The 27,333-nt window shown below is 39.5% G+C and overlaps 2 protein-coding genes across 4 annotated transcripts; one reads left to right on the top strand and one right to left on the bottom strand.

The window, feature by feature from the left end:
- Positions 1 to 1,864: 1,864 nt before the first annotated feature.
- asb13b (ankyrin repeat and SOCS box containing 13b) lies at positions 1,865 to 11,683 on the bottom strand. 2 transcript variants are annotated; one of them, XM_069163585.1, is made up of 7 exons: positions 11,604 to 11,683; positions 7,251 to 7,353; positions 6,191 to 6,390; positions 5,909 to 6,059; positions 5,101 to 5,235; positions 3,544 to 3,735; positions 1,865 to 3,453 (listed from the first exon to the last, which is right to left on the bottom strand). In XM_069163585.1, exons 2-7 carry the CDS (start codon positions 7,291 to 7,293, stop codon positions 3,305 to 3,307), a joined length of 870 nt encoding a protein of 289 aa, XP_069019686.1. In that variant the 5' UTR covers positions 7,294 to 7,353; positions 11,604 to 11,683; the 3' UTR covers positions 1,865 to 3,304. The 2 variants fall into 2 exon arrangements, with proteins under 2 accessions (XP_069019686.1, XP_069019685.1); XM_069163584.1 differs by lacking the exon at positions 11,604 to 11,683 and having other exon boundaries at positions 7,251 to 7,431.
- Positions 9,545 to 26,811, top strand: tasor2 (transcription activation suppressor family member 2). Of its 2 annotated transcripts, none has more exons than XM_069163583.1 (22): positions 9,545 to 10,347; positions 10,658 to 10,806; positions 11,078 to 11,173; positions 11,258 to 11,330; positions 12,998 to 13,089; positions 13,178 to 13,315; positions 13,644 to 13,774; positions 13,880 to 13,896; positions 14,469 to 14,568; positions 14,675 to 14,769; positions 14,893 to 14,999; positions 15,343 to 15,415; positions 15,511 to 15,582; positions 15,747 to 17,885; positions 18,721 to 19,036; positions 20,356 to 20,764; positions 20,851 to 23,757; positions 24,761 to 24,883; positions 24,967 to 25,120; positions 25,226 to 25,331; positions 25,824 to 26,005; positions 26,359 to 26,811. In XM_069163583.1, exons 1-22 carry the CDS (start codon positions 10,314 to 10,316, stop codon positions 26,454 to 26,456), a joined length of 7,611 nt encoding a protein of 2,536 aa, XP_069019684.1. In that variant the 5' UTR covers positions 9,545 to 10,313; the 3' UTR covers positions 26,457 to 26,811. The 2 variants fall into 2 exon arrangements, with proteins under 2 accessions (XP_069019684.1, XP_069019683.1); XM_069163582.1 differs by having other exon boundaries at positions 18,295 to 19,036.
- Positions 26,812 to 27,333: the final 522 nt, after the last annotated feature.

Genomic DNA, 27,333 nt, shown 5'->3' with positions numbered 1-27,333 from the left:
GAGGCCAAGGGGTAGGCTGGCTATTATTCGTTTGTACCTCTCACCTGATTGGCTATTTCCCCCAGCATTGTTCCAGGTGTCCCTGTTCTACAAAATTAAACAGGTAGCTGTGTCTCTTGTTGGAATTATTATGTACACCTTGTTTTACAGTCAGCTGAGAAAGTTTATCTTCATGTAATTGTTGCCTGTGAATCATCATTCTTTGTTTCCATCAACAATACATATACACTCAAAATAAAACAAATAAAACGTGGTCTCTCTCTCTGTCTACCTGCCAAAGCTAAGAATGTGAAGGGTTTGTTTAGCAGGAAGGAACCGGTGTTGCAGGTTTAAAATACTTGAATGCTCAACTCAAATAATGAGTTTCGGTTACCACATTCATCTGATTTGTGCCGGCTTTTGCTGCATTTTTTCCCATTAAGTTTCGAGGTTAGATTTTTAATAGTAAAGGTAACTTTTTAATTCAGTAAATCTTCAGTTGTGTAAAATGTGTTTACCAAAAATGAAGGTTTACATGTCTTCATTTGTATATCATCATCCTCCTGTTTTTGATGTTTGATTTTTTTTTATTGTACTCTATTAATACCTGAGAGGAAATTATTTTGCTACAGCAGCATCCTGAGGGGGAGCTGCTGCAGCAGGCTGCCATGACCGCAGCGCCAACTAACCTGAGGTGCATGTTTTGGGTGTTGGGAGGAAGCTGGAGAGAGCCCACGCAAGCACAGGGAGAACATGCAAACTCTGCACAGAAAGGCCCAGGGCCGGATTTGAACCCGGAACCTTTTTGCTGTGAGGCGACAATGCTAACCACTGCACTGCCGTGCCGCCCTTAATATGATATTATTACGTGTAACACTTCCTGTTTCTGTTCAAATATTGTGCAATCAGTGTCGGACCAGGTACCTGTCAGTCTGGCTCGGCAGTAGCAGCTCATGTTAGGTCATGCTTTTGTGAGGGTCATATGGAATGAATGCATCTATTATCTGAGTGTAGGTGGGAGCAGCAGGTAGCTCTTATCTAAACTTCAGTCAGAGTTTTCTCTAAATCCTCCACCACCGCCTCTTGACAAAGACAGCAGTGGTGTCTTTTGTTCTGTAGTTTTTGGACATATTCTATTCCAAGTATGCAATCTTTCCTTTCCCACTGTGCGATTTTCCAGCTTTGATAGACCGAAAGTTTCAGTGTAATCCCCTTTACACCAGTTTTGTGCAGAAACAAAACGTGCTTTAAACTACAGGCTGAAATATGCATCACTGAAAACTGAATTTGAATCATTTACGTTTAAATTTGAACTGCTCAACTTGAATAATTGCATTAAAACACAAATAAGTTTCTCATTTTAATTTTTTTTTTTTTAAAGAAAATTACTTTGTTTTACTACTTGCACCTTGTTAAATTATGTGATTGCAACATACTCAACGGTTCTAGCCAAGCCACAAGCTTCCTCTGAAGGTACCGTCAGATATAGTCAGAGGAAGCTTGATCTTAAGATATTGGTCAAAGTGTTTCCGAACTCCCCCTAACATATCCACTACAGTCAACTGAATTAATGCTGCACATGCAGTAGATCTAAAATTTCCAAAGTCACACTTTTCACATGATCCATCAATTATTACATTACTGAACCTGAATTTGAAGGCATTTACACAACTCAAGTTGGACAATGTGGCTAATACCTGCGGACAAATAATTACACAGTTATACTCCTATGATGGATTATTATCTACAGACCAAGATATGTTAATGGCCGGCTGGTCAAGTTTGGTTTCCAATAAACAGATCCTGGAGGTCTCACAATTGAATTCAAATGTTATTTTTAGAGGACTTTGTGTGTAATTTTAAGCTCCATAAATAAGAAACAAGAATACTTCAAAAGTTTAATGCCAGTTTAAATATACACAGTACAGTTTGCATTTGTGATGTACTAAATCTTCTATATCTACAATATACTGTATGCAGGGTGAGAATGCACATTAAGTCTGCAATACTTTTTGTCAGTGCTACAATGCAGTTTTGACATCCGATTGAAAATGTCTGTTATGAAAATAGTTTTGACCAGTGCAATTCATTGAAATAATATTTTACAACAACAAATAACAATACAAAAATATATAATGGCCAGTTTTAGAAACTGATGCCCTTTGTTCAATTACAATAGAATTGAAAGCACTACATTGTTCTTAAAATAGTCTGGTAGCCTATTTATTTACACAAACTTTATAGAGGTAGAACCATCTGTATTATTTACAAATTTACACTGAAAATAAATAGTTCTAGAATATATACAAATACATACCTCGTTATCAACCCACAAGAATTTCCCTCAATAATATGATAAAACGTACATTCACACTTACTTGGTCATGATGAGCAAACTAAGTTCATGTTTGTATATTTCAAGCTCATGAAGCAATAGATGTGATGTTAACACTGACTTAACTGGCTCCAAGTAATATGAAACGATCAATAGTGTTGCCAAAGCCTCAGAGCTAATTGTTAAGGCTCCGACCGCCCAAACAGGTGTGTTCTCTTACTCTGACCTCTGCTCAGGTTGAAGCTGTGCTGGTAAATTCAAGACATCACCCGACTCTATGTGCCAAGAAGGATGTTAAAGTTGGAAAGTGACCCGCTGTAACAAACCCAAGCGGGAGAGTCTGAGGGAAAGTTTGAACGCTGCCACGTAGTCCTTAAAGCAGATCAGCCAAACTAATGAAATCCCCTGCGTGGGTTCACCACTGGTGTGCACGGCCTGTTAACAGGAAGTCATTTGATCTTTCGGCCTTCACAACAAGAAGCTGTTTTTACTCAACAAACGGAGCAACACCCTGACAAGCACCAAACTGCAAACTTGAACTAAAAGACTAGTTGATGAAAATATTTTTCGCAGGAGTGAGTGGGCCAAACCAGAGGAAAAAGGCGGCAAATATTGGGCTTAACATTAATATGACATCTAGAAGAGAACTGTACAGCTGGAGGTGGAAGAAGGCCGGGGTTTGCCACAACATCTTGATAAGCTGATGCCACATGCTGCATATACAGGATGTCATTCTGTTCCCTGATGATCAAAATAATTCTTGATACAGCTTTAAGCTACCAAGCAATTGAAGCCATTTTCAGTTCGCTTTGATAAACAGTCCGAGAGTTTAAGCTAATGGAAGTCTTTGTACACGGCCGTGTTAAGACATCTGAAGCAGCACTTAGGCCAACTCCAGCATTGTCATGTTACTTGCTGGAGACAGAACCACAGATGTAACTGGAGAGCATTTAACCCCAGAGGAGCTCCAGTGGAGTTTGTCATATGTGATTAAATTAAAATAACTGGAGGTGGCGTATAAGAAAGAAAGCTTATGATGCGATTGGGTAAGCCAAGCTGGGAAACGACTTCATGTGCTCTTATGCCGAGAGTCCTCTTCACAACCACCCTGCTGATCTGCTGTAGACTGAGGGGGTTATCTAAGGAAGGAAAAACAACAGGAGTTATTTCTATTGGTGCTCTTACATACCGACACTGACAGGATTTAACCTTCATGTGAACAGACGTACTCTCATAGAAGTCGAGACGGAGGTGAGAGGGAGATCCCGGACTGGTGTAGTGGATGGGCTTTTTGTTCAGGTTGTCCCTGGCATACACATCACCTCCAAACTCCACAAGTAGCTCAATCAAATCAATGTTCTTCATTTTGGCTGCGTGATGGAGAGCCGTCTCGTGGAGCTTGGCAGCTCTCACATTTGCCCCTTTGGAAAAGAAAGACAAAACTGTAGGTGAGAGAGGTACTTTTCCTCTCTGAAGCATTCCTGTGCGCTTTCTTTTTTGTGAAACACTTTCAATGATATAAGAACACATCAATGTGTAAAAAGTACTAAACTAAATCACATTAGAAATCAAATATGGCAAAACTTGATAACAGAAAAAACAAGAGTAAGAATAAATCAAAAAGGCATCATCATCAAAGGATGTGAAAAAGGTCTGAATTTTTTAAGATCCATATGATCAATCCCAGGCATTTTTAGAAGTGGCTGAAGAGTATCAGTTTTGAAGTAGTCTGGGACGCAGCCCAGGTTAAGGGGACTGTTTCTGAAAGTTTCAGTTACATTAACTGAAAGCCTTTTTGGTTTTATATCTAATGGACAAGGTGACACCTTCATTTAAGGTAATACATTAAAAAAAAATTGGTGAGAGGAAGTGGCTCAGGGTATTAAGTTCTGGGGAATCAACATCAACGAAAGTTGTCCATGGCATTAAATGAACCCTGACAGATTCAACTCACTGTAAAGTCACATTCAACGGGAACAATGGGAGGGTCAGGATGTGTATTTACATATTTACAAGGCCACCCCCACACCTGCTCCTCCTCACAGAAGGGATGGCATAGCTCAAAATGCTCACTGCTGTCACCGGGATGTCGCCAAGGCTCGATTAAAACAATGAAATCCAGGTTTGCCGACTCATCCTGTACTTACAGTGGATTTTAGATTAAGCTGCATATTAAGAGCCATACAAATGCCATAATCACTTTATAAAAGTAATAAAATGTGACAGAAAACAAAAAAATGTCTTAAATATTATGATAAACAACCAGCAGTTAGCGCCGAGTAAATAATTTGAATCTTCTTCATGATGGTTGAGTTGATCAAATAATGCTCAACTCACCAAACTAAACTGCAGCATGGATGCAGCAACGGTCTGAAACTGCACAGGAACAGTGAAGTGTTGGTTTTCAGACTGATTTACATACAAACGGCTTCAACATTAAACCGTTACATTTTCAGTTTGCAGAAGAGCTGGGAGATGAATAATATTAATATTGCCAAATAAGATTATATAATTGAATTTAGTATGGTAATATAATAATATGATGTAATATCATGATATGCTGATGCACTCTTTGCTGTCAATTAAAAGTGTTGTCTTTTTCTGGTCTGAATGATATGATTAAATGATCTGAACTGATTTAGCTCCTCTAAAGGTGTCGTAAAAATGACTGCTTAATCAATACAAAAACTAATTTGCAATTAAGAGATCAAAGACAACTTATTAGATCAAAATCAATAAATAAAAGCACAGATCTGAAAAACACAATATCACAAGTGTGGACTCACCTGCATTGAGGAGGACTTTGGCGCAGTCATAATGTTGCCTGGCACAGGCTACATGAAGTGGTGTCCCATAGTGGCAGTCATGGGCCTCCATGAAAGCTCCTCGATTAATCATTAGCTGAACGCAATCGGAATTTCCTGTCATAAAAATACAAGTAATCATTATGTATGCTCGGCAGCAGAATGTCTTTCCAGATTTGAGAAATGACAGTCAGTAGTGATACTGTCTTTTGAGTGCCATAAGAAGTAGTCCCTCTCTGTGTCCCCATAAATGTGACTGTAAAATCATCATTCACAAAACACAGAAACTGTTGTCAGCTTGAATTGACTGTGGCTGGATTTTTTTTAAAGCTTTCTCCAATATTCAATTCAGGTTTCAGATCCAGTTTTTTTTCCCAGTTCCCTCTGCAAGCTTCATTAGTACAATTTGTCCAACAGTCTTACTGATAATTGTTTTTTTATTGTTACATGTAAAAGAGCTTTGAAGTACTGGCAAAGAGCTCAATGGTCACGAGCAATGAGCCTCAAGGTCACATCTCCTGTCGGTGAGCTGTTTCACTCCGTTTCCACAATTCAAGATCTTTTCAAATGTTTTCAAGGTGGTGACAACACGAGTCATACATTCAGTGTAGTTAAGGCCTGTCTTTATTCATTTGTTCCCTTTTTTTTTCCCCCAGAAAGAAAACTAATTGTTCCAAACTTTCCTTCTGCACTAGCACAGTACAAAAAGCTGTGTGGAATCAGGTCTGGAGATGCGAGAGTGATGAAATGAAGTCCTTTCTCTGCAGTGTTGTATTCAGTGAAGACACACCTCCCATGCATGCCTCGTGAAGAGGGGAGAAGGTAAACAGCGGAGGATTGACGGTGGCGCCGTACTCCAACAACAGCTTGACACATTCAAGGCTACCGGCTGCACAGGCGTCACACAGCGGAGTGCTTCCATCAATGTTACGGGCATCCACCTGTAGGTCAGAGCCATGAAAAATACCAGACACACAAACCAGTAAGATGAAAACTCTCCTGACGACCAAAGAGTCTCTCGGGGAAACATTTTACGTTGCTGAATTTTGGCAGCAAAGTGACACCCTCCCACCTGAGCGCCAGCGTCCAGCAGCAGTCTGACGCATTGGGTCTGTCCCTGTATACACGCTTCATGCAAAGGGGTGATGGAGTCCACAGCCACGATGTTGACCGCTGCACCTCCCTCGATCAGCTGCTGCAGCTGGAGGGCTCGGCCCCGTGCGGCAGCCTCGTGCACCGCTGACCGGTCAGTCCAGAATCCAAGGCCATGCGCTGCAGATATGTGAAGTCAAACAAGACTGAGCTCCTCTGTTCATGAGGTCTGTGGTGTTTATTCATGAGCACGATTTTTTTTGTACAATTCCTCATAAAACACAAGTAAAAGTATGTGCATCCTAAGTGCATCTGTTTTTTTTCTTCTTTCCTCTCCTATTAATCATCTGATGACCACTCAGATTTAGCTGCAGTCTCGGGATATAAAACTGTACACACACCGATGCTTCACTATTAATTATCTAATGATATAGATATATAATAGTTAATCTGTCTGGAGAACCAAACCAGGACTTTTACTTTAATACTGTAGCTTTATTTGACTGATAATACCTTTACTGAAGTAGGATTTTTTTTTTTTTCAAGCAGGTCTTTTACTTGTAATGGAGTATATTTACATTTCTGAGGCAGTAGTCATCCTGATCTAAATGATCTGACCAAGAAAGGAGAATATTCCTGTACACACATTTACCAATAATCTAAACCACCACAGCAGACACTATTGGGTTTGCATTGTATCATATTAAGGTGGTTGTTTTGGATCCACGGATCTGCACTTTGACACACTCGATGTTTTATCCACTGTTGCTGAACCGATGCAGTTGCACGACATGCACGCGAGTGTCTGCTGGACTCACTAAAGAGCTTACAGTCAAATTAACGTCAAGCACTTTATAAAAAAAAAAAAAAAAAAAAAAGCACGCCAGCTAAAGCTGACTACGGTATACGTCACAGGGACGCTGAATACTTGTCTCCATGAAATGGAAATTGATGAAAGCAAACCCCGTCCAGTCCTTCGCTGACTTGTTTTCATACCGTTATCTTGGGTTACTTCTGGACAGCAACTGTAAGCTACTTACCGATTTCTCCATACAAGGACGGTCTGGTCCGGGTGATCTCCATTTCATGTTCCCGTTCACTGCTGCGTAAACCTCGTGGATTCAGCCAAACGTGTAAATCATTCTGGAGCAAGATGAAGAAGACCGAAAAGGCTGCATAACTACAAAACACCGCGGGACAGCCGGGTGCGGAGAACCTAAATCAACAACGGAGTGGGATTGTGGGACATGTAGGCGACTGACCTGCAACCGTCACGTTGTCCCATCTGGAGTGGACAAAAGCCACCAAAAATTAATTTATAGACATTTATAGAAATGTCTATAAATTTGTTAATATATCTATATATATCTATCTATATCTATAGATAGATATATATATATATTTAAAACACTAAGCAATACCAAAAAAAATTATATACACGTTCATATTTCATGTGGCTATTTAACAATGCAGAAAAATAATATAAATGTGCATTTATTTTGTTTCATATATTTCATTTCATTTCATTTTTTAAACAAACTTTATTAACAAACATGAAGTTTTACAACAAACAATTTACAATGACAAGAAAAAAATAAAATAAAATAAAAAAAATATATATATATATATTTATATATATATACATGCCAGGGTCATAGTTAAGAAATTAAATAAAATTCTTTTAATTCTTTTGAAATACAAGACACTTTTTGTGGATTACATATTTGATTTATTTGAGGCATGGAGACCATCGGTGACGTCACCGTCAGCTGCCGGTTGCTGTGCACGTTTCCAAACAGGTTGGGATGAACATGTGTTTAGCTAGCTAGCTAACATTTATTTTTTTTTATTTTTTTTTTATTTTTTTAGCCTTATGACTTAACCCACTCGAAGAATGCCTTTAAAGCAACATGGTGCAAAACGTAGTAATCGACTGTGTTTCTGATGGTGGAGGTAGGACAGTTCTTTTTTTTTATGAGAATTTTTAAATTTATATTTAAATTTAAATTTAAATTAAATTTATTTAGCTATTTAAAAAAAACAAACTAAAACAGGTTAATTTGAGCCTGTGATCTCTGTGGTTGTACTTTTGTGTTTCAATGGAAACTTTTGTGTTCTTTCATGTTGGATGTATTATTATACTGGATAATCTTGACAGAGGTTAAAGGCTCATTTAAATGGATTTTTTTTTTTTTTTAATAGATTTGTGAACAGAATTGGAGAGAAATACACTTTTTGAGTGAAGATCTTTTACTTACTCCAAAAATGGGAGCGAAGACAAAAGTTAGGTTTTTGTTGAGTATATTTGTGTACTAGAAATGGCTGCTGGAGTCTGTAAACAAGCGAGTTTAAATGCACATTGATGTTGTGTGGTTCAAATCTGCCGCTGGTCTGTCTGTCCATTTCTGAACATTTTAACAACATATCCAACTGTAGAGAAACCAAGATTGACAGTTTAACTGTCCAAATACTTGTTGGGACCAAAACGATAGAGTATACGCTTTTATAACTTTGGACATTTAAGTAACCAAAACAAAGGCAAAATCTCTGCTTCGGTGCCATTTTTATTTGCATACATTTCCATAGGTCCTCATGCTCCATCTAAAGTCATGCATGACTTTCCAGGCTCCAAATTTCCGTTCAACTATTCATATTCTCATGTATTGCAATAGCAAGACACATGCATTATACTTTTGGCATTAAAGACACAAGACATCAACCACACAGGCGATGTGCTGAACCAAGGAACCAATACGATGAGGTAGAAAGGGCTTCTTTTTTTTTTTTAGTCTACTTGAAACCATTGCACTGCAGCCTACAACTGATCCAAGGGCAACATCAATATCCCTTAAATTAGTTTTTAAAAGGGTCCTATTTACATCCCTCATACCTGGTGAACACTTGGAGGTTGTTTTTTTTGTGTGTTAAAAATTGATAACAGAGAAGTAATGGTCTTCAAATTCTGGTTTATTTACACAAATAGGCCAACTTTGACCTCAGCAGAAACACAAGTTTGGTTGATATGTTTCAGATCTGCCCGATATGTGCGTCAAGAGCACCAACACTTTGGTACCAAGTCGATGCAAACACTCGTGAAAAAAAAAAAAGCGACGGTACTTGTGACCTACTTAAGTAGGCTGTCACAGATGTTGAAGGTCGGGTTGGTACAGATGTTGAAGGTCGGGTTGGTACAGATGTTGAAGGTCGGGTTGGTACAGATGTTGAAGGTCGGGTTGGTACAGATGTTGAAGGTCGGGTTGGTACAGATGTTGAAGGTCGGGTTGGTACAGATGTTGAAGGTCGGGCTTACGGTCAACATACATATTTGTCACATTAAAACTGTCACAGGAAATAGTTTACAGCGTGTCATCTGTTCATCACTGCTGCTGTAGTTGTATTGAGTCGATGTGTTTGGTTTGCATTTCCCGCTGGTCACTCTCGACTGTTTCACGAGAAATTTGCTGAACCGGGTTTGAGCTTTAACTTCCTCCCCTGCAGCCCCCGTCGTTTCTGTGCCTCGCCACAGTCCTCGTCGTGCCCTTTCAAGCAGGCCACAACACGCCGGTGGAGGAAGTTTCGCGGTGTCGGTCTCGTCAGTAGTGACATTTCTTTCCACGGGAAGGAGGAAGGGAGAAAAAAAACAACAAAAAAACCAAGCCACGCACTGAAGTCCAAACGAGCCTCGGCATCGCTTCAACAACGCCGCCTCAGTTTGGTGTAGACTTTCAAGATGGATGCCTCCCCGTCGATAGGTTTCTGTTTCTTTTTCGGAAAGGACTATACGTACTAATCGTCCAGGGCGAGGAAGCATGTCGGAGACCGCGAAAGTTTTGTAAATAGATGGACGTGTAACTTGTGAACCCGATCAAAGTTAATTTACGTGGATATATATTCGCCCCATCGTGCCTGGACTGCGGGTTGTTTTCCAACTTCCTCGTTGTCGCATTAATATGTCTGTTGAAACTGCGGCGGCGGATGAAGTGACTTTGAAACGTGCACCAGACACGAGTTACATGGGATTTAATAATGTTGCTGTAATGTATAAAACCAGAAACGACTGTTTTCCGCAGCGGGAGAAAGGAGAACGACATATTTCATAAGAAATGGAAAGTGGGAATGGCCGTGCCCGAAGTAAAGGTGATGATCTTTTTCTTTCTCGGGTGACTTTCACGTTAAGATTTCAAAAATAAATCATCTGAAGTTCATTTTTCGCCCTGTTTATTTGGGATAAACTTACTCGTGTTGTGTGTTGAGTCTAAAAAAAAAAAGAAAGAAAAAAAAAAAGGGCGATTAGGTGTCGTGTCATGGGGAAACATCCTAGGATTGAAAAAAAAAAAACTCCCCGGAGACTCTTTTCCTGGTTGAAATCCAAAACGCAATTTGCTGTAATTTTCCAGTGTCGCTTTTGTATTGCGCTCACCTTCTTGTTTTTTTGGTCTACTTTTAGGTGTTTTAATACCTGTGTCAGACTCTTCCGACGTGTTTCGAAGCAGCATTTTGGCTCCACTTCAAAGTGCGTACTTGTTTGAGGAGTCAAAGCAGTCTTTCAGATATAAATCTGCTGTGTTGGTACAGAATCCACAACTGGAAGAAAAGGTCAGTCCAAATCATATTTATAGTCCAATATCACAACCTGAAATCTCAGTAAACATTTAATCAACATTGATTGTTTTCATAAATGTAGAAAGACTGTATACATTAATATTGCTGCATCCTTTAAGCTTTAGGGTGACTTGTCTTGATTTGTACAATTGACCCTTTATTTAGGAAACGCCAGGCAAAGAATATGTTGAACGCCTCAACTGCTCTTGAACGCGCCACAGCTTTCAAACTGTTCTTCTTCTTTTGAATTCTTCTCCTATATCAGTATAATGCCTTCAGAGCGAAGAGGAGAGAAGAGGGGTATTCAGAGGAGGATCTGCAGGAATCCTTTGGGTTTTTGCTGTTTGATGATGTCAACAAGGTACAGACTGGAGACACAAATGAGAAAATAAGTCCCATCCAATTTTCCAATCTTTCTGATGTTGATGTTTTTCTGTGTTTCAAGGCCAATGCACTCGGGGAGAGTGGTGTGCGCATTGGAAATAGCACTTGTACAACTCTGGGAGATCCTTCAAAGGGTAACTCACCCCCCCCCCTCCCTCCCTCCCTCCCTCCCCTCCTTCAATGTGACATGACATCCACCAACAGTGACATCTCTGTCATTTTAAGAAGTACTGCTTAACCATGAGAAAATGTACAGTTAAGATTTGTTTAAAACAGTTTTACATGTAGCTTAGATATACTCACTGGTTACTTGGTTAAAACAAAAAACAAAAAAACAAAAAAAAAGCCAAGACATGTATTAAGCCTTTCTAATTATTAATTTAAAGTATTTTATCTCAAGTCATTACCTTGATGGCCTTTTGCAGGAAGTTCTCCACGCATACATTCGTCCAAAGTAGTGCAGATCAAGCCTGAAACCAGTCTGTTGACTGCCTGGTGTGCCTCTCCCTTTTGAAAGTGAAAGCAAATTAAAGAGCTATATGATAGTAGAAAATAGAAAGTGGAAGAATTTCTGTTGATGAACAGAAACTAGAAGTTATATAAGCAGTTCAGTATGAAGTGTGTTGGACCTTTTTTTTTTCCTGTAGCATTGCAACACAGAAATCAATCTGATGTCAGTGGTAACACGTATTCCTGCTATATGTTTTTTTTTTTTTTAATTTCCATTTTATTCAGATTGTGCTGTATAGATTGACAGGAAATGTGGGCACTTGGCTATTGGGTCACGCTGTTATTTCAGTTTTGCCTTAAAATTGCAAATTTGACCAGTAGCCTCTTACAGATTTGCTGTGTTTCCTGTCTGCCCACACCAGGCTGCAAAGTGCGGAAGTCATTAGATATGAACGTTTTATGGCGCTGTCATTCAGTTACTGTAAGATAAATCAGCACTGGAGTGACACACGAAAGCGAGAACTTCACTGTGTCACATGTAAGCCACTGAAGCTGTGTTGCACTTCCTGATATGCATCACTGTTTGGACCTGTTGACATTTCCGTGGTGCCTTAACAGTTACTTTTCCTGGTTTGTGAGGGAGTGTAAAAAAAACACACCAAACCAGTTTTTCTGGGTTTATTTTGCCAACTACAACCAGATTTTCAACATCTTCATTTGAGACAGAACTTGCCTGATGTGTTTTTCAAGTGTTTTGTCTATCTCTTTCTTATTTCAATGAATTTTATATTTTGTAATTATACTTTTAGAGTTTTGAAGTGTTATTGATAACTTGGTTTACTTTTTTTGAAACATATTCTTACTTCACTTTAGAAAATCCACAATGCTGTAAAGGTCTTTAAGAGGAAGCAGCAGCACCCACTGCAGTCAGGAAACGCATTTGTAACTTGTACAATGAATAGGAAAACAAAATCAAATCGCACAATTTTTTAAATTTTAGCTACATTTTGTGTTTTAAGTATCTACAGTGTTCTCCATGTATGACTTTCTTTTATTGTGGATCTTAAAAGAGAGAAATTTATGGAAAACAATCTGTTTAGAGCATAATGTGACATTGTTTTGAGTTGGCTGATGTCATTTAGGTGGTTGTTGAACCTGAGGTGTGTCCTCAACAATAGTGACATTCATTTTTCAAGGTGTGGCCGTGCTGCTGGAGGATTGCCAGTTGGTTGTGAAACTTGAGTTAAATATTGGTTTAGTCGTTTTTCCCCAAATCTAAATAAATTACCTTCCCTGTATTTACTTTTATGTGAAAAGAGATATTAAGCGAAAGTTTTCTTTGTTTAAAAAGGTGTTTACATATCCATGTACTCTGACTGTTTGGATCCAAATCGCTGGTATCATGGGAAATCTGGATACATTGCCATCATCAGGCTGACAAAGGTACTGAAACAAAAAATTGTGCAACTTCTATATGAAGAATTGCTGCTGCTGTTACGAATAACATCATTGTCCTTTGTGTTACTAACAGGGTAAAGCTAAAAAGGTTTTACAGAACTACACCCAGGATTTCACAGCACCCACTGAGGGGTTTGACTGCCATGTGTCCGTAGAGTTGCCTTCAGTGTCCGCCAAAACCAGCTCCTTCCTTGCCTTTGATAGCACCCAGGTACGGAGAGGGCAGCAGAAACTTTAGTTTGTAGATGTGTTTATTTTTTTTTGTTTCACTAATTTAATGGCAATGATAAAGATTATTCCACTGAAATTCTTCACTGTGAAATCTCTACAGAAAATTGAAACACATTCACTGTTTTCATCATGCTATTTCACCCGTCATTAGTCTTTTATCAGTGCTCAGATGTTGTGCTCGTGTCTGTCCTTTGTCTATGTATGTAGCTACATCCTTGCGAGCACAATATTGTTGAGCACCTTAGTGCATGAGAGCATGGTAAGAAAGATGGCAGGGAGCTGAAGTACTTTTTGTTTTGTCCTTGCAGTATTACATGTATAAACTGCTCGACGATGGAAGCAATAAAACTGCTGAGTGTCCCAGTGCAACCTGTCCATTTGCGATCGTGCCATTTTCATATACGGATACCAAAACACTTCTTGTACCACTGGAGAAACGGTACGGTTTTGATTACAGCAACACGTGCTTTCCTCGAACTTGTGTGAGTGTTACAGAGTCACTAAAATTTCAAGATCATAATTGGTTCCCATTTTCTCTTTTCAGTGGTGTGAAAAAAACAGGTATGTGACATGTAATTAATAAGTCCAGGACTAAAACCTAGTACACTTCTGTATATTATTGCTGACAGTGTTAATGTTAACCTGAACTGTTTATTGACACACAGTTAAGACCAGTTGGAATAGCTCTATTAACTCGTCATCTAGCTACGTACTAAACTGAGGTTACTTTATGTAGCAAACAAACCAGGCTTACCAACCTTGTTTCGCCAATTAAAAATGTCTCTATTGCAGCCACAAGACACACTGTCCTGAAAAACATTTCAAATGGCATCCAAATGGGATTTTTCTGTGGTTGTGATCTGGCTTCCATGGTCTCGCTAAAAATGGGGAAAAGCCACCTCTAAAATAAACTACAGGCTTAACTGATGGAAATATTTTCAGTCGATCAACTACTGGATCCAAACAATTTAACTTTACAATCATCAGTTACAAAAAAAAGACCAATCGCTCGACTGTCTGGATGCTACAGTGACTCACCATCGCCCCTAAACATACAAAGTGGTATTACAAGAGGGGACTTCATTTTTCACATTGCAGCTTAACCTTTGTTGTATTTAACATTTTTATTTCAGTGTGTCATTACTTGCCTTGGAGGGGTAAGCTTCAGATAGTCAACCAGATTTACAGTATTGAGCTGAGGTCCACAGCAGAGGCCTTACTCCCTGCAAAACTGTAAGTTAAATGTGCACATACAAAATACACATTAAATTATTATTTCAATTTGATAATATAGATTATATAAACTATTTCCTGCGCTTTCTCTTTGTTTCCATTTAAGGCCACCTGTGGTGAAAGTTGACCAAGCCATTTCCATGTCAGATCTGCGACAGCTGTTGCCAAGTGCTGTTTTTGAAACCTACTTCACTGGTGAAGGTGGGATTTTCAGATGTTGCAAAGGAGATCTTCATTGTGAAACAATTACAATGTCAAGGGGTGATAGTTCCTGGATATATGAAGATATCGTTAATAAATTTGGCTTTCTTTGTGGTCTTTCAGCTTTTCTGGAAGGCTTATACTGCAGACTGTGTGAGTTTGTTCCCTCTGAGGCGGAAGAAACCACCTCACTCACTCGGCTTCTGGGGGAGATCAGGGAGAAAGATCTTGTGAGTTTATCATCAACCTTTCAGAGACTGAAACTTAGTCTTCATTACATTAAATGGCTAACGGTCAGAAACTCTGGAGTTTATAACAATTTGAAATGCAGAAAAAAAAACAAGCAAACCATTAGATTTTTACAACTTTAACCAGCAAAATGTTTTAGTTCTTATCAAATGACATGAACAATTATTTGTAATTAATAATTTTTCCTTTTTCTGTAAATAGTTTCAGCTGCAGAATTTGTCATTGCAGTACAAGTTGGTTCTCCTCTGTGCAGTTTACACTGAGTAATATGTTGTGAATTATACTTGTTCTCAAACATCTAAAAAACATGACTCATTTTTGCAGGCTCTGACTATTCCACTTAACGATGGCGGATTTCTTATCCTGTTGGACTCCTCGCATTTCCTCACATATGATGGTAAGATATGATGACAGCATACTGTGTTGTCAGTTGCATAATAAAAATCTTTAAGATAAGACAGCCACGTATCAAAAACATATCTTCTTTTTTAGATACCGGCTCCAGTGCGACTGAGGTTCTGCAAGGCCTGTTTGTGTTTCCAGACTCTCGAGTTATAGTGAGAGGTGATTATAACATTTGAACAATTAGAATTTAACGTTAAATATTTGTATTTGATGTGTTTCTTACGTCCCTTAAATCATGACTGATTTGTGCTTGATTAGCAGCAATGCCATTCAAGGTTAAAAGAGTAGCTACTAAACAAGTATTCTTTCTTAATTTGTCACAGACACATCACTTGGACAGGGAGACTTTGCCATGTCACCTGAAATCCTTCGGCTTCTACCAGTATTGCATTATGCAGAGGGTGAAGTTGAGAAAGCACATACCGACCCAAGTGACGAACTGTGTGACGTATTGGAGCAGCATATGCAGAGCTACACAGCACTGATAAATCCTTGGCTGGCAGTAACACCCGCTCAGGAGGTCAGCATCTCTGCAGATCAGTACGATGTGCCGGATGTTGACATACATCTCTATTCATCCCCTGAGTGGACGAACAAGGCATGGCAGAGTTTTAACTCGTACTTGAGAAAGCCAGCGTCCTTTCAACTTGCAGTGTCTAAGGCTTCAGAAATCCTGGCGACTGGACATGAGGAGCAAAGAGAAGACCTTGAGGATGACCTCTATATCTGTCCATCTCCTGAGGAGGCATCAGCCAGTCCTGTTAGCATGGGGTTTTCAGACCAGGAACCTCATGTAAATGTCAGGAAATCTGTGGACAGCAGTATATCAAGTACTGAAGCACAAGATGAGTTAACAGCTATGCCTACGCAAATTATTGTACCAGACAATTTGCGAGCTGGAGACGCTACCAAAGATGATGAAAAATGCAATGACCTCACTGTGCAGAATAGAACTGATGATATGGGGTCGAAAAATCTTCTAACTCCTCCTACATCAGACGACCTGCCTGCAGAGCTGATTGTCAGAATCACTTCAGCAGAACCAAGTGTCAGTGCGATGTCAACAACAAATGATAATAACTTTGAGTTTTCTGCTTTTTCAGCTCGAGCCAAATTACAAACAGAAGAAATGAACTCTCTCAGTGATGAGACTGACAAAACTAAAACTGTTTTGGCTTGCGCTGAGGTTACCAGTCTTTGCAGGGGACTTTCCAAAAGACAGAAAAAGGTGTCTAACGATTGTGTTGAGACTCCTACTTTACAGACTGTCAAAACACCAGGGGACACTGACAGCTTGAACAGTAGGAAGGATGAACATGCCAAGGAATCACCTGATCACCTGCATTCGAGTAGTCCTTCAAACATTGATCGGAGGAAATTTCAGCGGCGTAAGCGCAAATTTGGAAAACTATCAACCAAAACTAAAAAAGTCAGATCTACTTTCGATTTAGCTGTAGCAGAGGAGCCAAAATCTGACTTTGGACAGCAGAGCTTGGGAAGCACCATTTTAATGGAACTTGAGGCTTCTCCTTTGCGAAAGAAAACCGAGCGCTGGGACCTAAAGCCACTTATCAGCGAATGTGGACGAATCTTGGTTCCTTTTGGGTCTGTAGATATTGCTGATCATATTAAGTCTTTAAAGGATAAGCTTCAATCTGCACAAGATGAACAGCCCCCTGAGAAAATGTTGCTTGAAGTGCCCGTGAATGCTCATGACACTGTTGAAATGGAGCAAGAGCCGAGAACTTCTCCAGAGACAGCAGTTGATGAAACGGAGACAACAAAATCCATGGATGGTGGGAACCATCTTCAAAACGCCTTTGCCAGTCATGTGAATCTTGAACAGAGCCTTCAGACAGAGTCCGAAGACTGCAGTGGTGCAATGCCTTTAAATGCAGAGAGTAATGTGCAATCCTTGGATAATGTTGGCACAGATACTCCTCCCTCACCAGCAAGTCAAGAAAAACGGACTGATATCCGTCCCCTGAAAAAGCGTCAGAAGGGTGAATTTCTGTTGTATAAACTAAAGTCAGTTCTTTTAAGAGGAAAGAGAAAAACAGATCTCCTTATGACAAAGGAATCTGGTGCAAATACTGCCCAAGACGATGAGCACTGTCTCAAGAAAACACAAGTGAATTGCGACTCTGAGGCGTTAGAGTCTGATCATTTAAATACCCACGGTCCCAATGTTGGTGTCAAGGAAGGTTCAAAGACATCCTCAGTTGACCCTCTTTTTGCATATGCTCTAGGCCTGAGCCCTAAAGAGACCTCAAATAAGGTATGGACAACAGAGAATCAGGATTCTCAGCAAAGGAAAGACTCAGCAGAGACAAAAGAACAGACCCTTTTGGACAAGCAGCCTCAAATCATACAAAGACCTCCATCAATTTTCCCAAGAAGGGGCAGGATTAAAACACTGACAAAGCATCAAGGGATCTCTGCAGAATTCATTAAAAAGAAATGTAAGTCATGTGTCAAAATTGAGAGATATGGATTGCTTGTTTCGTGTCTATGATGTATAAAACCCCTTCAGTATTGTCCATGACATTCAAACTACCCGACCCTTTGCTTGGCTCAGTCCCCCCTGTAGCCGTCCTTAAATGCTACCTCTACGCTTTGCGAAGTCTTTACTAACTCTTAGTTTGCTTTTGCGCTTTCCTTGCTTGTACTGCATTTTTGCTCGTCCTGTCAATCTGCACACAAGCACGACCGTCATTGGCCTACTAAATGAACACTTTTGTTAGAAACAGTCGCACAGTTTACAAGTTGGTAATATGTTCCTACAAGTAATACATTGGTATATTTCAAGTGCTTTCAATGTGCTACTTTTTATTTTCATGCAGTTTCTCTTCTCCTGTTTTGTCTTCACAGGGTGGTTGCACTTTCAAACTCCAGCTTCTTTTGCCAGTGAAAAACTCAAAAACAAAGACTGTACTAGGGATAAGACTGTTAAGGAAAAAATGACCAGTGCTTACTCATCTGCAGATGCTTTGAACTTACTTGCTGACTTGGCACTCGGTGCAAGTAATGACCAGGCACTTCCACAACCAAACCCAGCACTTGAGAAAGAACCTGAGACAAGTTTGAAGAAGAGTGACCTTACAGAAGGTTTTACCAGTCCTGACCAAGAGTCAGTTCTTCATGCTCTGCTTAGAAAGCCTGCTGCTACATTCATTCCGCCTCTTGAGTCTCCTTCACCAAGCCGTCTTGTGGGAGAAAGTGAATTGGTTGATGTGGTATCTAAGGAACATTCTTACTCATTGCCCCCATCTTCCTCTCTACTGTTGGGTTTGCCAGGTACGCCCTTCCAGGCACCCCCTTTAAGTGGTTCTACCAGACTTCTGCACCATCACCAGACTATGTATGGCCATGGAATTAAACCTCTACACCACTCTGTTGGTCAGGAAGACAGAAGTGAACACAACGACAGCACTCAAGAAGACCTAAAAAAATACATAATACGCAGACAGAAGTTCAGGTACTCCCGGACCTTTGTTGACAAGGAAGGATCTGTCCAAGTCACAAGACAATGGCAAGAAAACTACGACTTTAACCTCGACAGCAAGTTAACAGTGGACTCAAAGAACAAAGCTATCATCCGAGCTTTGCATGGGTATGTACATTGTGTTACTTATTCATACTTTGAATCTCAACATAAAAGAAAACTATAAAACATAAAGACATAAAAGTAAAGAATATTTATGTCAAATAAGTTTAGTGGTCTACTTAAGCAATCACTCATGACAGAACTCTACGACCAAACAATGCCCCTTAACTGTGATGTATCACGACCTTGTAAGTAAGCTGTTGGTGTTACAAAACTGTACCAAGTATGGCAATATGAAAGTCAATTTAAACTATTTTGTATGTGTTGTTCGTTAAGCAGTCTTACAAAGAAATAGTCCCTTCTGGACTGTCTGCTCATAATGCAAAGCTATGCTTGTGTTTGGTTTTGGTTTTTCTTAGAGATTGATTTAATTGTTTTGCTATATACTTGTATTAGTAAGTAGTGAAAAATAGTCAGTCGATTGGCTTTGAAAACTTCCGGGTTTGCAGTTTTTGTTAGGTGGACGTGTTGCTTGGCAAGCATGTTGCTCTACTTTCTACGGCCATAGAGACATTTCTCTATAGATAAAAAAAAAAAAAAAAAAAAACTGAAAAAAATCATCAGGCTGTTCATGAATCCTCCTGTGGTTCCTTTATTAGTCTCCATTTCTGAATGAAGAAATTAATAATTTATTAATTATTAGTCTCCTGTGAGTCATTGAGATTCTTTGTATGCTCGTTGAAGGCCAGTGTTGAATACTTCGGCCCGTTTTTATCTCTTTATGGGTTTGAGGTGCCGATTGCACTCATTTCCCCTGTGGCTGAAAAGTAGTTGACCATCAAAATACACTGTTTATTAGCTCTTCTGGAGTGTTGGGCTCCATTAGCTTCTTTGCTTTGAAGTCCGTTTCTGATATGGACTCATAATCAACTGTAATGTTGAGTTCTTTCTTCATAAGAATTTTCACAATGCCGGTGAATGCAGTGTTTGTAAACTCAGTGTCTTTGAGGAGACACCAGGACGATAATGAAATATCGTGAATGACAACTGTCCAGTTTATTGACCTCCTTTTTACCGATGTCTGCATGTCATCTTTTAAGTTCAGCAGGTGATTTTATTCGCTGGTGATTTGCTCTGCTCAAACCATCTCTCCATAGTTAAATTACCATTAAGGTCAAAGTTGCCTGCAAATATTTCCATAATGTCAGTTTGTTGCTAATTGGGCAAATTTTCCACCTCACTTATATAATACAAAATTATGTAATGAAATTAGACATCATTATGGCTAACAACCAGATTACTTGATTTGTGGTAGAGTTGACTTCTAGTTCAGATGACCTGATCATTGATGTAGCTAATCCTTGTACATTTGACATCCTCAATAGACCATGGGATTTCTCCATTCAAGAAAATCCTGACGAGGTGCTGCTCATTGTCCACATGTGGGTAGGACTGTTTTACAGCCGGTCAACAGCCAGGCTCTTTCATGGTGACTCCAACTTTCCGTACCCATGTTCAGAAAAGAGGGAATCTTTGGAAATGTCCAGCGTAAGAGACACTTCAGACCCTTTCATTTCAATAGCTTTGGACCTCAGCAAAAGAGATAACACTGTCTTGGACCGAGAGTCTGGGATTTTGGATTTGTCACGAAGAAACTTCACGGCAGAAACGGTCACTCCAGATCCCCAAGTCAACAGAAAAGAAACTTCTTTATCCAGTCAACAAAAAGAAGCCAGTGAAACACTGGACTCTCTGAAGTCACCAGCAGAACTACAGAAGACAAACACGTTTCAGGTTTGGTTTATTCGGTCATATTGAGTAAAGAACATTCAGTCTGTTATAATGTGATTCTTATACTCTGTGCACTCTTTATTTTTCAGTGTTACAAAGAGATGGTGAATTCCTCAGAGATCATCGCTGTGGAGAATGAAGCTAGTAGCATCCACGAAAGTAGGAAGACTGTTACTTCTCAAGAAGCTCTCTACCGAGAGAACACTGATGTTCCATCTGTGAAAGGACATGAGACATCCATTCCTCCACGAGAAGAGATGGAAAGTATATTCGTTGAGCCAGAAACTGTTCAAGCTGTGTTAGAAATTGGCCAGGTGTTACACAGCACGGATATGAACGATGACACTAGCAATCCAGAAACTACACAGGCGAGTTTGGAGCAAAAAGATGGAATGGATTCATCCAAAACTGTTCCAGACAGAGAGGTAGACAAAAAAGAAGGTGATGTGCTTCTTACAGATGATAATGACAAAACTGAATTTAGAGATGGGGAAAGCTTCGATCTGAAAGACAACCCTTGCCAAGAAGGCTTTGTAGATCCTTCTGAAAAAGTCACTCACAAAGAAATGAAGCCTACTTGTAATGACGATTCTGCAGCTAAGGAAAATTCAGAAAGTGATGTTTGTTTGTTAGATAAGGCACATTTTAAGAAAGCAGCATTACATATGTCTGATGAGAGCACCTGCTCATTAGATGGGTCTCATGCAGGTTTGTCTATTCCCCAGATAAAGGACAATGTAGAAATGGAAAATCAAGAGATTTCAGACCTTAATTTTGATCTTAGCAGGGATCTTGAAGATCAGAAAACCAAGTCAACTGATGAAAAGGAAAAGGTTGACACGACAAGTCAAAAAGAACCATTTCAACAAGCGCCTCATTCACCTCAGTGTGATGTTACAAACATATGTGAGGCAGAAGTTGCATTTACGGAAACGGATCTCAAAATGGACAAAACCAAAGAGGGATTTGACGAAAGTTTGAGACTGGTTGGAATTTCATCTATTGGAATAGACATCTCTGAAGAGGAAACGGTACAACCACATGGCTTATACCCACAAGATGAGGTTAAAGCATTTGTTCAAGGCGTGGAGGAAATACCATTTATCAGTGGAACTACTAGCCCTGAAGCTGTTGTGCCCAGTGATTTGTGTAGTGTGTCTCAGATCTGTGAAACCAAACAGCCAGTAGTCAGAGGAAGTGAGTCTGAACACAGGTCCCCTCCTCCAACTATGGATGAAAAAGGATACGACTACATACCTTCTTCCAGCTCTTGCAGTAACACTTCTGCTTTTAGTGGTCATAAAACTTGCGAAAACATTACTCTTTGCAGAAGCTCAACACCTGAAAAGGATGAGCTGCCTTTTGAGCCAAAACTTAGTAACGCTTCTACCGTCAAAAGTGATTCCAACGCTCATCGTGGTCTCCATCACGATATTGAAATGAGGACGCAAAGAGTTCTACAAAGTATAAACATGCTCCTCTCCAAATCAAACCACACTGACAAATCTGATGAGATCACAAAAGCTGACATCAAAGAGTCTCTCCATCAAAACTCCAGCCCCAGCAGCCAGTACATCCCCACTTGCCAAGCCCTAAACCTCATTTCAGCTGACTTTAAGGACAAAAAACTAAGCAGTGAAAAGCCAGCAGTGGTTTCAGCCTCTACCTCACAGGATCTACAAATGGAATCATCAGATCACTCTCTTTGGCACAAAATATTACCATCCGCTTTAACTCAAGAACTCCGTCCATGCAGTCAGCGTCCTGTTATGGCTGTGAAACCATCTAAGAGTGAGGAAAGTCAAGTAGATTGCTCCTCTACAGATCTACGCATTGAAAGCCCTCCCAAAAATATGCAGGCTAAGACTGTAGACTGTAGACTGCAGACTGTAGTCACATACACCACACCAGCCTCCATGGTCTTGGAGAAGAAGACAAACATAATGCCAAAGGGAAATTCTGAAGGAATAAATTATGCTGAGCACATGGCCAGTACGCTTTCTTCCGAAAGTACCTGCCTTGCAAATGATCCTTCATATCCGTACCAGAGAAGGGACATTTCAAAACTCATTGCGGTTCCATCATCATCTCTGTCAATGCAGTCTTTGGAATCTACAAAAAGTTCCCCTAAATGTGTTAATGGAAATCAAGGTTTCTTGACATATAGTTCAATTGAGAAAATTGAGCAAACAACTGAAGACAATATTGAGATGGATCAGAAAGAAGGCTCAGATGCAGCAGCTTCATTTATGGACCACAAGGACGTTGGCATAGTCGATGGCAGTCTGATTCTGGAACCGCAAAGCTCACTCGTATGTACAGTCTACAACACTAGCCGGAAAAGATCTCATTCTTTTCTTGAGAAACTCTCTCAAAGGTGCCTACAAGATGACCTCACTCTGGGGTCAATGGAACAAGAGTGCCTCATCTTTTCAGAACAAATGAAACAGCTATTGAAAAAGAGCAAGAAGGAACCCATGGGCCTACAGGACACTCATGACAATTTGAGGTTGTCTTACGCGAGTCCTGTGACTGTCGCCTTCTCAAGTCTAGATGAGCAGGAGGATCCACTGGATCACTTGGACTCGTCACTTGTTGGACAAAAAATCAAGGTTGACTTAACTGATCGGAAAGAGCTGACAGACACTACAAAGGAAGAGAAGTATCCTCAAGAATTATCTCGGGGAACCGACAACCCATTGGAACATGCTGGGGTTTCTGGTGTGACTGCAGAATGCGCCAGGCTGTATGAGGCAACGATGCATGATGTTTGTGTTGTCAAAAAGGTCCTATATAGGCCGAAAAGCCTTGGAATGGATCAAGGTTTCCCAAAGACTGAAGCAAGTAACCCTTTTGACTTCTGTGATCAAATGAAAAAAGAAGTGGACGAGACTTTCCGGAGTAACCTGAATGCAGTTGTGAGGAAATCTTGCAAAACAAAGTACAGATTCTACATACTGGTGACATCAGATGATGTTTTCTTTGAAGAAACCAAGGTAAGACGAGTTTTCAACAAATTGTTCTCTGTGTTGAATTGTTTAGAGTCAACATTTCTGAACTAATTATTGATGCACCCAAAATGTATTTGTTTGTCTTGACACTCTTCCATGTATGAAAGGTGCAAGTACAACGTTGTTGTGTTTTCCTTATGGGACATTAGAAGTTATGGTCCACATGAAATAATACGTTTTCAGATTGAAGAAAAGATAATAAAAATACTCATACACAAACTATTCAGCCTACTTCTGCTATGTAATCAATTTATAGGGTGTACATGTAGCAGTATGTTTGCACAGTAATATTTTTTTATTATAAATTCGGAAAGAAAAAAAAATTTGAATGCTACATATTTGGGAATTTCATGATTTCATTTAATCAGATTAATGAGGTAATGAGTAATTATTTTTTTAGGGTTGAAATTTCAGCCAAACTTTTTCTTGCACATTACTGCTCGATTCTTTTATTTTCTTGCCATTTAGAGGGGGAGAGTGTGACCCAGGTTTTTTTTCTGCAGCTAAAATTTGTATATGTCCCCTAATTGCCACTCATGCAGACCAGCAGTAGAAACTACAATGTACAGGCGTCCACTAAACACCTCACATGCAGACTATCCATAGATAATACAACTTACGCTGAATCCATGTGTGGAATATGCTGTATTGGCTCACTGAAGTTGATGAGAATAACGCCTGCGTAAACTTTGCAAAGGTTATGCGTTTTAATACGAAAATATATTATTGCTGACCTAGACAAAGACTAGTGTTACACAATAGATGTAAAGCTTTTAATAAGCCCTGTCCTTGGGGCGACCTCATAGCTGACTCTTGCAATAAAGACAAAAATGCCCCAAAAATGGGGCATTCTTTCTGCCCCTCTAAATATATGATCGCAAAATATCAATTTACCCCTCTTGACTTGCTACGTCAAAGCAGTGTAAAACTTGCTGATGAATTTTTTTTATTTTTAAGTGTTGGCTAATTTCACATTTCAATTCTAAAGGCACAGTTAGAGGCAGAGGGCCACACTGCCATACAGCCGTCTGAATTCTTCGGTGGTGAGGACAGTTCTTCGTCTCCAATCATCATCCTCAGGAATGAAGATATTGCAGAGCACATTTGTGAGGTAAAGGATCAGTTGTAAAAGATCACAGCAGGGCTTTGGCGATGGATAAACATGATGTAATGACTCAACTCTCTGCTACTCAGGTCCCACATTTGCTCGAGCTGAAGAAGTCACCAGGTGTGCAGTTTGCAGGAATTGACGAACCGGACGATGTTGTGAATCTCACCCATCAGGAGCTTTTCACACGGGGTGGTTTTGTAATGTTGGACAGAGCAGCGCTGGATTTACTCAGCCTTGGTGTGTGCAATTAGCTGACTACTAACTTCCTGTTATTGGAGATACAGTCATCCAAGCAAGTCCTCTCAGTTAAACTCATTGCTTCCACTTTGTATCACTTTGTAGGCGACATGACAAAAATCTCTGAAATCTTACAAGAGCTGAGCAGAACAGGGAAGTGGAAATGGATGTTGCACTACAGAGACAGTCGTCGGCTAAAAGAAAATGCAAGGTATGAGTCAACTGTGGAAAAATAACTAAGAAAACCTCACTTCCCTATTTAGCAGATGTTTTACAAGCTCTTTTTTTCTAATTCAAGTTGGATTATCTTTTTCAAAGGGTAAGTCATAATGCACCACAAAACAAACACAGGTAATCAATGAAGAGCAGAAAGAAAAAAACAACAGATCTGGGCACATTGGAGTAATAAAAGTAAAATTAGACAAACCAATAAACTTGATAGAATAAGGGAGAATCCGTGGCAGGTTATTGGGGGACATCCTGGAACAAGTTCGATCCATTTCAGCATAATGTTTTTGTTCATCATTGATTTTTTTAAATGCATTGAAAACTGATACTCAACTTCATGATTTTTTTGTTTATCTTTTTCACTATTCAGTCTAACTGTTCAAAACAATAAGTGTCTGACTTGTAAATTGTGCACTTCCTATTCCTATTGAAATTTTGCCTATCTGAACATTAAATTTGTGGCTCACAAATCCAGGTTGAGTCCTGAGGCAAAGAAGAAGAAGCAGTTCCTGTGTTGGGGCCAAGACACAGGAATACTGGAGGTCCTGCCTTACCACGAGTGCGACCTGATGTCGAGAGATCAGCCTGACTATCTCACATGTTTGGTCCGCTTGCAGGTCCAGAATATATCATCTCGTCACCCTGTTTTTATAACAGGTGAGACACTGATGTATTAATAATTATATTGTGAAATTCACTGAGTTCTATTACATTGTAGGTTGATTTTGAAGGCATTGTTTGCTGCATTTGATAAACATCTATAATAGATGAGAGCCCCCCTGCTGTAGTAAAGAAATTTCCCCTCGGGGATTAATAAAGTGTATAAAATAAAAAAAAATAAAAAAATCTAAATTTTTTTTTTTTTAAATTTATTAAGAGTGATTGCTTTCAATGCTTCAGTGCCAGAAAAAGCCAACCATCTTAACTGGACGTAAACAAAAGTCACGCAGCTGCATTGTGTCTGACTTAACATTTACATACGTAATAATGTGTTTTTCTTATTTTTACAGGTACAACAACCGACAGCGCCTTTGAGAGCATGGGGATTTTGACAATTACTTTAAACTCTTTCTTGACAAAGTCTGCAAGTGAAATATTTACAGTCTGACACCTGAAAAAGTCAGATGGACTTAAGTTGTGCTAATTTAAGTGAGACACAATCACAATGTTTCTGTACGTGAGGGGAAACTAGTAAATCACCAGTAATGGTATTTTATAACATATTTCATCTTTGATTATTCTTCGGTACGCCTGACGGTTCAGCTCTTTTTTATGGATCTACTGATATCTGGTTTGACAGGATTTTATTCATGTTGTTCAGGTGTCAAATGAATTATTCAGTTAATGGATGAAGTGGCAATATTGCCAATATTTCGGCAGCTGTTATGTACAAATGCAGTTTGTGTGGTAATGTGTTTATTGTACATTTTATTGCAAACCTGTTAAACACGATTCACATTGTTCATGGTTTACCTGTTTCCTTATACAATGAGTTCATACATTTGCAGCACAATCATCTTAATGTGCCTTATCATTGTCAGGAATAAAGATCTTGTTTCAGACTAAAAATGATAGTCGTACTCAAAGCTTTATATAAAAGCTAAATTGGGCTGTTGTGGATTGTTATGTCTAAAGTACACTACAGTACAGAGTTTTTTTTGTGTTTTTTTTTATATCTGTAGTTTTAATGACATTCATTTGATCCAGCAAGACAACTGAAAATAAAGAGGCTTTGATTTAAAGAATGATTACTGCTGGGTGAAGAATCTACTCTCTGGTCCTGACTATTCAAACTTCAGTGGCATGCAAACGTTAGGGCACCACTGATCCAATTTCTGTTCCTGTAAATAGCTAAGCATGTAAATAATTAGCTTATTTCCAAAAAGCACATCATCAGAAAGGAACTATTCTTTAGCATACAGCATAATGACTTTATTTCTTTTACAGTTTGAATAGTAAAAGTTTGGGCACCCTGTATGGTCAGT

The sequence above is a fragment of the Embiotoca jacksoni genome, unplaced genomic scaffold, assembly GCF_022577435.1.
Source record: "Embiotoca jacksoni isolate LCO1_2020_lvr unplaced genomic scaffold, fEmbJac1.0.p SCAF_3, whole genome shotgun sequence".
In the NCBI taxonomy this organism is placed as follows: domain Eukaryota; kingdom Metazoa; phylum Chordata; class Actinopteri; family Embiotocidae; genus Embiotoca; species Embiotoca jacksoni.
Note: the sequence above shows the minus strand (reverse complement) of the source record. Positions and strands in the feature narration are given on the sequence as shown.

Coding starts and splice junctions, on each gene's coding strand:
- asb13b (XM_069163585.1), bottom strand. CDS start 7,293: ATGGAGATCACCCGGACCAGACCGTCCTTGTATGGAGAAATCG. Junction 6,391..7,250: donor GTCCTTGTATGGAGAAATCG/GTAAGTAGCTTA, acceptor ACATATCTGCAG/CGCATGGCCTTGGATTCTGG. Junction 5,236..5,908: donor TCACGAGGCATGCATGGGAG/GTGTGTCTTCAC, acceptor TTTTTATGACAG/GAAATTCCGATTGCGTTCAG.
- tasor2 (XM_069163582.1), top strand. CDS start 10,314: ATGGAAAGTGGGAATGGCCGTGCCCGAAGTAAAG. Junction 19,037..20,355: donor ATCATCCGAGCTTTGCATGG/GTATGTACATTG, acceptor CATCCTCAATAG/ACCATGGGATTTCTCCATTC. Junction 24,884..24,966: donor TTGCAGAGCACATTTGTGAG/GTAAAGGATCAG, acceptor TCTGCTACTCAG/GTCCCACATTTGCTCGAGCT.